This window comes from Octodon degus, unplaced genomic scaffold (genome assembly GCF_000260255.1).
Source record: "Octodon degus isolate 3935 unplaced genomic scaffold, OctDeg1.0 scaffold00003, whole genome shotgun sequence".
In the NCBI taxonomy this organism is placed as follows: domain Eukaryota; kingdom Metazoa; phylum Chordata; class Mammalia; order Rodentia; family Octodontidae; genus Octodon; species Octodon degus.
In genome coordinates, this window is record NW_004524579.1 from 10,836,526 (window position 1) to 10,848,640 (window position 12,115).

The 12,115-nt window shown below is 40.2% G+C and overlaps 1 protein-coding gene across 22 annotated transcripts in view; it reads left to right on the plus strand.

Moving 5' to 3' along the window:
* The window catches only part of Dtna (dystrobrevin alpha), a 407,896-nt gene extending 399,410 nt beyond the window's left edge, over positions 1-8,486 (plus strand). For 13 of the 22 annotated variants that reach the window (XM_023714185.1, XM_023714184.1, XM_023714194.1 and 10 more), the window contains one exon: positions 7,373-8,486. In XM_023714185.1, the coding sequence (XP_023569953.1) occupies positions 7,373-7,513 (141 nt within the window). In that variant the 3' untranslated portion in view covers positions 7,514-8,486. Of the gene's footprint in view, positions 1-1,584; positions 1,634-4,916 lie in introns of all 22 variants that reach the window. The other 9 variants (XM_023714206.1, XM_023714209.1, XM_023714212.1 and 6 more) reach the window with 3 other exon arrangements.
* Positions 8,487-12,115: the final 3,629 nt, after the last annotated feature.

Consider the following 12,115-nt stretch of genomic DNA (forward strand, 5'->3'; position numbering starts at 1 on the left):
ACAGGTGTGAGCCACTGATCATGCAACTGGGATTAAATGTGATTAATCACTTGTGCTTAAGGCACCACAGTTTCCTGGGATGTAATTCCACAGCCTTGTTTATCTCTCTGCATGCATCCTTTTTCTTAAGTCCACAGGTGTTGAAGATGTGTTGTTGGCTCAAGGAGGTTTGCCTGGCAGAGACCTGCTGGTCCCTGCTCTGTTGGGTATTGTTTGCCTGTCAGACTTTCTGTCCAATGTCTACACAAGCTGGGCAACTTGCTAGGGCAATATCCGCATCCTAGGACACCAGTGATGTTTTCTTACTTTGCTAGTCAAGGACAGAGAAACTGAGGGGGAAATTTTCTGCTAGTTCTAGTATATTTATACATGAAGCCTTGAAATATTTTCCCAAGTGGAATGTAGCAGGAGAGAAAGCAAAGCCCTTCAACTTCACCTCACAATACAAAGCCAAAGTGCTGCTCCTTTGGGATGTTCCACTGGCCTTTCCACTGAAGAGCCATATTTGAGAAGAAACCAAAATGGTGTTCTAATTATACAAAAGAGAAGAATGATACTGTATGTGGAGCTATGCACCTGTGCTACAAAAGCATAGTTACCGGATTGCAAAGCCACAGAGTGCACTGTTCCTCTGTGATTTCTGTGGCTCCTCCACAGAAAGGAATTAGCCTGGAACAAAGCTGGTGGGACCTCCCTGGAAACCCTGAGGGATAGCATGCCTATGAGTACTTTACATGGCAAAGGGGGAGGGAGATGAGGCCACATGACCAGTGCTCTGGTTCCTACTGTTAGAGGTGACAGTTACCCCTCCCCCTTAGAGCTCAGATCAGTTTCTGCATTTTGGTGAAAGGAGTCATTGAAATTGTAGATGTTGGGGGTTTTTTTCTTTTTGTTTTTCTGTATTTAGGACAGATTCTACAGGGTCTCACTATGTAGATCAGACTCCTAGTGATTCTCCTACTTTCGGCCTCTCAAGTACTGGGATTACAGGCACGCACCGCCACACCCAGTCTCAGCTGCCCACTCAGCACGCCCCACAGGGGGAGCTGGCCCAGCGCAATGGGAATAGAACCTAAGCAGGTACTTTAGTCCACTGAGCAGTCAGGCCAGCCCTAGATGTTGTTTTAAAGAAAGGCAACTTTTTATCATTCTACATCAAACATTAGATTTGTATTTGTTTTAATAAATTAGAAATTGAGCCTTAGATGAGTTAAGTGAAGAGAAATCGTATCAATGTCTTAAGACCCAACTGGAGTTGTGACTATTTCCGGTAAGTCTTAAGCTCTTTGTCTCTCTCCTTACCTTTCCATACCTGGTAACTTCAAGAAAAAGGGCAGGGAAAGGGCTGGGAAATGTAGCAAGCCCTTGTGTCCCCACTTGAAGCATAATGTGCTCTGGAGAAGCTGAAGTGGTTTTCCTTGGATGCTCTGTGAGCAGGGAGTGATTGGATGGTTCAGAGTGCTACTTTCATTCATGTACTCTCTCTGTCTTTGTGCATGGCTTCCAGCCAAATAATTCACCAGCTTGACTGCATCACTGACTTGACATGTCACCTTTCTGGTTTGTGTCCTTTGTCACCCACAGGTCAGCTTGCAAGGTTGAATGCAATATCCTTTTATCACTCTCCTCTCAAGTAAGTACCCTCTCATTTAGGAGGAAATATGGACACTGTGTGCTGAGTTCTGATAACTTGTAGCCTAAATTCACAATCACTCTGTCATAGGTGTTTCTTTCTGTGTGATAGAGCATCCTCCTTCCCCGCTAATATCAAAGAATCATCTCAGTATATAATGTCACTGTACTCCAGAGGAAATTTCCCAAACCTCTTTGGGAGTTGACACTGTACTCTGTTGATTAGGGAAACTGATACACCAGAGAAGCTCCAGGTGCTTCTTTGGCCACGAAGCTAAGGTGGCCCCATCACCAATGCATTGTGGCCTCTGAGGGTCTGATATCTACCTGCTCAGCATCTCTAGATAGGTCAGCTCCTTGAACACAGGGCCTAAGAGACCAAAAGTGTGTACCTTAACAAGTCAAGGCAAACTAAAGTATCATTAAAGAAATGAAGGAATCAGAGCCAGGGAGATAGCTCAGTGGAATAAATCCTTGCCTGGCATGCTCAAGGTATTGAGTTCGATCCCTGGTACCACCAAAAAAAATTTTTTTTTAAATTTAAAAAGAGAAGAAAAAATAAATCAAAGAATCAAAGCACAGGAAAAAGTTCTGCAGCCTTGTATTTGGGAGACAACTAATTTAAATCTATTATGGAATTCAGAAGGATATAAAATAATTTAAAATAGTATTTATGTGGTATGTGACAGCACCCCAAGAATCTACCTAAATATGTGTTAAATCCTCAGTAGTTTTAAATGTGGAAAGAATTGTAGTTAGCTGGCAGGATCACTTGAACGTAGTGGTCTGAACTTGGACTCTGTTAGAGCCAATTTCAAATATGGCAGCATATTTCACCAAATCCTAGTAGCATAAATATGGGCAAGTTATTAGACCTGTATCAGCCTCAGTTTCCTGTATATGACATATGTCACAACATCTACCTCACAGAGGAGTTGTACTCCCTGGAATATAGTTTTTAAACATCTTGACACAATGGCAGGCACACTATCATTTCTTTTGAACATGCAGAAATATTCCAGCCACTGAGCACCATACTTTAGGAGCAGTTTATTTAAGACCTAGAGCTCTGTAGCAGCAATGGAAGTGTATGAAAACTCAGAACTTTTATAAACTTTTATAAACATGGCCCAGACTAAGCCACATTGCAATGATTTGAGAGACTTTGGGCTACACTGGCCCATAAATCTAGATGGTTTGTCTGGCTCGAACTAATGGCCATTTAGATGTATCCTATTATAGCTCAAAGTTAAACATTTCCCACAGTAATCTAGTTGCAGTTAGCCAAGGACTTGTGTCAATTTTAGATTTGTAGTCCTTTCCAACCACAGAATTCCGTAATGCAACTGATAATAAACTTTACCTGCTATGATTGCTAGTTTAAAAAATATAGAGAGATGATGGAAGATAGATAGATAGATACTTGCATGGATAGATATTTACTCTATAATATCTCAATAAGTAAAAAGTAGAGCTAGCTGTCTCGGTCTTTAGGTTAAGATTAAAAAGCAAATTCACACATAATTCCTACAATGAAATATACTTTATGAGCTGTGAGGAAGGATCTTACTAACCATGTTCTACTCTTCCTCCCTTAAATCTGAGAATGCATTACCACATCCTCTCTGGATTCATTATGACTACAGTGGAAAAATTCCCAGGAGCAGTCTCTGAAAATATTCACTCCAGTTATAACATAGTCTGAAAGGAGAAAACCTTTCTCTTTAATTGTAGTCCCTTTCCCTTAGCGCCAGCAATTTGGACACTTTGGTCTTGTTTTTGTTTAAACACTACTGGTTAATTCCTAGAAAAGCATTTCTTTTCAAAAACATAGTTTTTATATAATCCTACTTTAAATCAGGCATTGGATTCATCTTGTACCTAAATAAGAAAATTTTCAGGGGCCAGGGAGATGGCTCAGTAGAATAAGCGCATCCCTGGCAAGCGCAAGGGTCTGAGTTCAATCCCTGATTCCACCAAAAAAAGAAAGAAAGAAAGAAAGAAAATTTTCAATACCTTCAAGTTATTCGGGCATTTATTAATCTTTTGTTGTGAATTTGGCAGTGGAAAATTAAATAGTGTGATTTCAGTTATTTATTGCACTAGGTACCCAACTAGTCTGCATTCCATAGGACTTTAGGAAACCTGTTGCTAAATCAGCCCCTTATGCACAATTAAATTAAAATCTAATAGAACGCTGTAAAGTCTAGTAGGTTTTCATCTTTGTAGCTAGTTCTATCCTACTGTATTTTTTCTTTTTCTTTTTTTTTTTTGTTTTGTTTTGTTTTTGTGAAACCAGGGATTGAACTCAGGTGCTTGTGCTTGCCAGGCAAGTGCTTATTCCACTGAGCCATCTCCCCGGGCCCTGTATTTTTTCTTAATATATCCAAGAAATGCAACTGAAATTTTAAAAGTTTATATTATTAAAACATTTTTATTTGGACTTTATGACTGTGCTACAAGACCAATAATTACTCTAGCATATATGCATCTCTTATCCGTGGATCTTGAGCTGGTCTCATCAGCTTGATGCCAGTCAGCTATCTGCCAAGGCAAATCCCTCCATGGAGGTGGAGCAGAAAGTGAGATACCAGAGACATGGATGGTCCAGTCTCTGCTTGAATAGGACTTGCAGGCTCCTTGGAACTTCACACATCAATATACTACACAAGTAAAGAGATTTCTTGGGTTATTGCTTTTCAACTGGCCAAGTTTGGAGAATAGTATACATGATGTTTAGTACTCAGCTTAGTGTTCTCTAAGGCACCATTTTGGTCCACTCCTGTCTTAGACTTGTTACTTTGTCATCCTCTAGCCATGTGGCCTGTCACTGTCCTTGGCCTCTCACTTCCTAACTTCAAAACTGGGGGCCTGAACCATAGCAAGTGACCTTTTTAAAAATCCAGAGGGCATTGTGATGGTCAGTGTTTTTACCTTTTTCTCAAAGGACAATATAGGTATTTCTGATTGTGTTACTTAAACTTTCCAGAAAGCTCAGATATGCCTTAAGAAAGCAGCTCAACAAGGAGGACTTTCTGTCCTCTCTTCCAGAAAGTGTGGCAGTGTACAGTGTCTCAGGACATTGGTCCCTGATTGCCTGATTGGCATAGGAAGGAAGAACAGCGAGTGTGTATGCGTACATATGTGTGTGTGTGTGTGTGTGTGTGTGTGTGTGTGTGTGTGTGTCTGCGTGTGTGCTGGGGAAAGGGGAACCCTAAGAGTCATAATTCTAATTTAGAAACAGTTCTCCTCTTTTAAAAAAATCACACATTCCTTATTCCCAGGCAAGCTATAGTCAGACAGATGATGAAAGTAACATGAAAAGTGATGATGGTGGAGAGCGCTGTACCCACAAAGAGGAGGAAGACAGCAGCGGGCAGCAGCCTCGTCGGAGAGAGGAGCCGCCACACCCAGCACCTCCCGACAAACCCCACTCCTAATGATGTGTTCTGATGCCTTTAGTGCAGCTAATTTTTTGTTCTAAGATTTGTAGTTCATAGGTGTATGGTCTAGAAGGGGGAAAAATGACTTCTGTTCAAACCTAATTTATCAGCTACATCTTCTGTAGCACGGCTCATCCCCAAGAACTCGTGCTGCAGCTGCACACGAGGGCAGTATTAACAAGCATTTTAAACTTTTGCACATGCTACTGAACCCATTCAGTTTACAATGATGATATTAATACCATTCAGAGCTAGAAGTCTGATTTCTGGATTCTTTGAGATTTTAGCAAAACAGTTTAATATACACTGTACATTTTTTTTCCACTGTAACTGGAAAAAAACAACCACTTGCAATTATTCACTAACCCTGAAGGATTTGGTTCCTGAGTGTTTACACTCAGAGCCCAGAAGCCGAAAAGGGTCTTTGGTCTGCAGTTGACCCTAAGTCTCAGTGAGCAGTGACTTGAACCAAACACCAGGAATAATCCATTGTTTGGGGCTTCTTTCCAACTGGAGGTTGTTTTCTTTCAAGTTATTCTAATGAGTCAGCCATAGAATTCAGTGTAAATATTTTTTTTTCCAAATAGATATCATATTCAAAAAGACAACATTCAAATTATATAGAATCTAGTTTTTAAAATCAGCACAGATCTTCTTAAAAACTGTGAACTATGTTTTGAAATACTCGTTACTAAAGCTGTTTATAAACCACAGGTGCCATAAGATTCCCAAACGGACTGAAGTGATCTATGCTTTTCCATGGTCTCGTTCCTCTCGTTTTTTAGCTTTAGGAAGCATGTCTTTAACAGCACCACACAGCGCCCCCATCAGGTTATTTGGAGGCCTTCAGCTTTAAATGTACAGGCTTAAAGTGCGCTTGCAAACCTTCACTCTCCTTTTATTTCTGAATGTTTATTGCCTTAGCTGGCCACCTGGTGTCCTGCATGCAGTGTTCTATGGTCATGTAAGACAAGCTCCTCTGTGTTGAGTTGGGGTTTTGCACTCATTGAGAAGCTGAAATGCAAAAGAACTGTTGAAGACAAGAGGATACAAGACTCTGTTGGTGGTCCTTCCTGAGGGCCCTTGCTCTAAATATCTCCCTTAGGGACTCTGGGGGGAAATGGAAAAGTAATCTGTTTGTTTCAAGTCTGAATGAGGGGAGACCTCCACACCATATTGGACATATTATACGTAAATTAGCAGCTTCTCTGGAATTCCTGGTTTTCCTTTAAAAGAAAAAAGAGAACATCATGGTAGAACAGTGGTTCTCAAAAGGTAGTGCCCACAACAGCAGCAGCAGCAGCAGCAGCAGCATCTGGGAATAACATAGAAATGCAGAGTCCTCAGTCCCAGCCCCTGCCTGCTGAATCAAAACTCTGGGGATTGGGCTTAAGGGTCTGTGTTTTAATCCACCACCCAGGTGGTTCGGATGCATGCTAACAGTTGAAAATCATTGCTTTAGAACAAATTGTAGCAAATAATCTCTGAAAAGACTTGCTGCAGAATACGTAAGAGAGATTCTAGTCAACCTCAATTCAGTTTTGCTTCAGGGTCTGGCATAAACCTTCTCCCACCCTGGAACCTGGTCTGCACTGGAGGGTACCTGGCTGGGAACATGTGTCCTGACAATTTCAGGCTCTTTTCTTGAGGCCTCTCAAATGCTCCCACCTCTGCATTTGGTCAGAAAGCATCCCCTAACTGGGATCAGTAAGAGCCCCCACCTTGGCCCTGGATATACCTGCTCACACCTCCCTCCAGAGAACCCCCCTAACAGATGTCCCTGAGCCCAGGCTAACACCAAAGTGGCACAATTACATGGTTCTCAGATTTCTTTGCACAGGTGGATTGTATTGTGGGTTTTGTTGGTATGTCTTAATGTTCATCTCTCTTGCACCGCCCATCCTCTGTGAAACCATACCTCTCTAGATGGAGCAGGTGACCACTGGTGCCTCATTCTCAGAATTGAAAACCACTATATCCCAGCTACCTACATTGCTGTCAGCTCAAAAATCAGAGCCAGATGGTTCTTGAATTCAGAACTCAGACCCTGCAAGTGGCACTCAGCCACTGACTGGACTGAGCTGACATGTGTTGTGGTCTCTTTGTGTTTCTACATTTCAATGTTTGTCTAAGGTTGGAACTGTTCTGCTGAAGACCTTCCCCTTGTCATAGTTTCCATTGCCAACCAACCCCATCACACGGGTGTTGATACCATCGTACAAAGCCATTGCAAGGACTCTGGAAATTACCACTAGTGACCAATTTCTGACTAACCAGCCACCTTTTCTTTCTCTTAGCTCCACGTCAGCACTGAGACCAGACTCAAGCACCCCTGTCCTGTAACCGAGACAAAATGGCGTGTGTTGTTTTGGGTTTTCGTGATTTTTGGTGGGTTTCTTTCATTGGCTCTCCAACTTTACTTTTGGAGCCTGTTATAAACACAAACCCAGCAGGTGTCATCTGTCCTGTCCATTCAATACAACTATGTCTTAAGGGGGTTGTCTCTTTCTTGTTCCATGGTGAATATCATGTTCATCTCCATCAGAGCTGATAACCTATTAATGAGCACTGGTCTAACACAGCCACCTCCCCATAGCACCACGTTCATAGAAGAGGGGAGGAAGGAGAAATCTACTGTATAGGATTCAGGAATCTGTTGTGGTTGGTCAGGATGGAAGTCGGGGTAAGTTTGGTTGGTCAGAGGGAGATGTGCTGGAGACTATGGAAATGGATTCTCGGATGATCTACTCTAAGGCAGGGAAGGTTCATTTGTAAGTAGTAATGTGAACTGAATTGCATTAAGAGTGTGGCCTTGTTGTGATATACTATGTATTTTCTTATATGCATGAGCCAAGCTGTTGCATCATAATTTAGCACTGATGTCTGCTTTAATTTGGTCGTCGTCATCCTCCCTTATGAGTTCTCGGCTGTTAACTGTAGATAGATCTTGTAAATACAGCAACTTTGGGTTGCTGCAGTCACCTTAGCTGATTCCACATAAAGAGCCACAGATGAGAACTCCACTGTGTCCTTAACGAAAGGGCATTTTTACTTTTCAACCAAAAAGAGAAAAAATTGGAAACATTACATCTTGAGGCTAATTATCTGTGAGACATTTTTAATTATGACTACTATAATTTGACACCATTTGAAATAACCAATCCAGAGACACTAAAGATTTCACAATATTCATTGGTGTTGTAACAAAACTACTATCGTATGGATTTTTTTTTGTATTGCTGTTAAGTATTGTTTTGTGTGTAAGTGTGCGTGTGTGTGTGTGTGTGTATGTGTGTATGTGCGTTGGAACCTCCTGGGGACATGTTATATTTTGAATTGATTAAACTATTTAATTGTGTGTCTATATTTTGGAATGGAATTATTTCTTCATTAAAAATGTTTTTAAAAACACTATATTGTGCATGTTTTGTTCCTTGGTTTCAATGAGGAGCACAGAGGAACATAGAATGAGTTTGTCCAAAGAAAGTCAGGTCATTGTTTCCCATATGGAGCAGGGGCCACTAATGGAATGTGGAGAAAGTGAGACAAAATAATCCACCTTTTCCTGTAAACATTTGAGAGAGAGAGAGAAAGAGAGAGAGAGAGAGAGAGAGAGAGAGAGAGAGAGAGAGAGAATGCATACACACTTCAGTTTAATGGACTAATAAATGTCTAGAAGCTGATGGCTACTGCTTTGAGCACCTCTTATAATTGTAGAGGCCAAAGATAACTTGTATTAATCTCATGATGTCTTAATAAGTTTAACATTAAAATATTTACACAAGTTTTTCTCTTCCTGATGTATACATTTTGGCAGATTATAGAGAAATATATGCAGATATATAGATAGGTACTGTAATTTAAATTGATGGGAGCATGGGAATCCTTAAATTTATAGTAAGTCATGTGAATGGCTCCATAGACTTATGACTAATTTTAATCAGGAACAGTCTTGTGGAAGATTTTGTCCTTCACCTGTGGGATGTCCTCTAACTCCAGTCCAGAAGGTATGATTAATCATTTTAAATGCAGCTGGGGCATCAAGTCAGGTGATAACAAGGAATCAACCCATCACAGGTTATTGAAATGAATGAATGTGACATCTTTAAGAATTTCATTGATGTTTTCAAGTTTCAAGAAGTCCTGTATTCCCAATGAAATTGAGGATCACTGAATGGAAATTCGTCTTTTGTTTTCCCTCTGAGTGTCTTGGAGACTTGCTGTGCCAGAGAACACTGTAAATCTGTTACCATGGCTAATGGGGTCTGGGACAGGTTTCCAGGTTCTTGTGTATGACTAAGAACTGGATGTGGCACATGAAAGCAAGAAAAAAAGCAGTGATGTTTAAGGAACTTTATTCTTTTTGGCATGGGGGTGAGGAAAATCAAACTCAGGACTTTGCATTTGCCAGGCAAGTGCTGCGCCTGCTACTGAACTATTTCCCAGCCTTGTTTAGTGAATTTTAAAGAGGGAAGGTGTGTTCAGAGCAATCAAGCTCATACTATCAGAAAAAAAGATGGTGTGGTGGATTTAAGAATTTAAAATCTCATGCTGGGCCTAAGGAATCTCTCGTGGGGCCTATCAGAGCATGACGACCAACATGATTAACAGCGTGCAGGTCAGAGCAGTTGCACCTACTCTGTTATCATTTCCCACAATTTGCTCCATTTTAACTAGATAGATGAGATGCATAAACCTTTAACAAGCTCCAAGTGAAGAAGGCCATCGTAGGTTGTTTCAGCATCTCTACAACACATGCATCCTGATTTGGAGTTTTAGAATCTTCTGAGGATCTTTTTTACTCTTCTCTCTAGGTAATGGGCCTGAGGCCGAAGGTCTGGGGACTGGCTCTTGGGCACTGCTTATGTCCAGGTGAATGGAGGAGAGTCATCTCATAGCCCCATTGTACTATACAGAGTCTACCCCCACAAAAAATGTGTACACACCTCAGCACTTTGCCGTGCTAATAAATGTCTGGAGCTTAACGCCCGCTGCTCTGAGCATCTCTTGTCATTGCAAAAGCCAAAGGTGACGTGCATTAATCTCATGGTGTCTCAATAAATTTAATATTACAATATTATACAAGTTTCTCTTTTCCTCATAAGACATTTTGGCAGACTCTGTGATTGCCACCTCCACATAGTCTCCCAAGCCACCCTGTTGTCCTCGTTCCCATCTGGGGACAGCAACCCACAGAAGTAACCCTGATGATACATTATGAAGGGCTTCTAACAAGCAAGTCAAAGCAGGAGACATTTCCCCTGATGATTTTTCAATTTTTTAAATGAAAAAGGTACATAAGTATTATTTTTGGAAGAGGAGCCCGCCTTTTATTACTTTAAAATGTCATCTACCTCCATAATTTTCAGAGAAAAGCTAAGTTATAAAATTTTTGCTCTCTGTATATGTAAAATCAAAATTTGAAAACAGGCTCTGCTGGGCTGGGGATTTAGCTCAGTGGTGTAAGCACCTGCCTGGCTAAGTGCAAAGTCCTGAGTTCAATCCCCCGTACAAAAAAAAAAAATTAAAACGAAAACTGTCTCTGTCATATTGTAGCGCTATGTGTTTGCTTCACATCACCAGTGATTGCTCTGAGAGCTAAATTAGATGAAAAGATAGGTATGAAACTCCCAGTAAGATACTACTACTACACTTGAGAGAAACTCAGAATATGTCCAAATTTTCTTGTTCCCTCGTATGGTTTATAATGCTCATTCGTAAAATGGACTCAATCATTTTTCTTTTCAGAAAACTTACACAAAAATCAATTTAACTTAAAAACAAATCTAACAAAATCTCTTCAAACTCATTAGGAATAGAATGAGTGGAAATTAAAACACCACTGTATCTATTTAAAAACCTGTTGCAGTACATGAGCAGAACTGTTTAGCAGAGTCAGCAGCTCTAGTCAAGGTGAAGTGTTTGCTGCTGAGAGTAAGCACTGTGCAGTTTGTGTAGAAAAAAACAAGGAACAGGAAGAAAGGGGGGAGTAAGAGAGGAGAGAGGAGGAATTCAAAAACATTTTTATTTCATGGCCCAATCATACCACATCATGGACTCTCTCTTTAAAAAATTAAACTTTCAATAAAAATATAAAGAACTTTAAAATCTGACAATAAAAATAATTAACAGTCATGCACATCTGAGCAGTGCAATATTTTTACATCATGCAAATATCAATGCGTAAGCATCAGAAGGACTATTGAATAATGAGAATATAAAATGGTGAAGTATCTCTGGGAAATAGTTTCTGAAAAGATTAAACACAGAATTGGCATATGACTCACACATCCTACAAGAAAAATAAAACACAAATATTCATAGCAGCATTATTCACAAAAGAGACAATGGAAATAACTCAAATGTCAATCAGTTGGTGAGTGGTAAACAGAATTTGGTGTACACGTACAGTGAGATGTGACTTGGAAATATAAAGGTATAAAGTAACAATTGAGTATCCCTAATCTGGAATGTTTAGGACGAGAAGGGTTTTACATTCAGATTTCTTTTTTAATTTTAGAATATTTGCATTTACATAATGTAATATGTTGGAACCCAAACCTAAACATAAAACTCATTTGTTATATATATATATAACAAAGAGAGACAGATAAGACAGATAAGACAGGCAGACAGAGAGAGAGAGAGAATTCCAAAAAAACAGTATATATCAGGAAAAATTAACATAAATATTTTAATACTAAGTTTATCGAGACATGAGATTACCACAAGTTACCTTTGGATTCGAAAATTACAGCAATTGCTCCAAGTGGTGGCCAATAGCTACCAGACATTTATTAGTACAGCAAACTGCTATGTGGGTAACTGGTCATTGAGATTGCAGCACATGTATTTTCAGATTTTTCTCGAAGGCCCAACAGTATAGCGGGTTTTCTGTTTTATACAACATCCTCTGGATTCTCCCATATGAAGGTAACACATCTGCTGAGAAAACATCACACTACTTGTCTTTCCCTGAAATATGTATACATTTTTGGTGGACTCTCTCTCTCTCTCTCTCTCTCTCTCTCTCTCTCTCT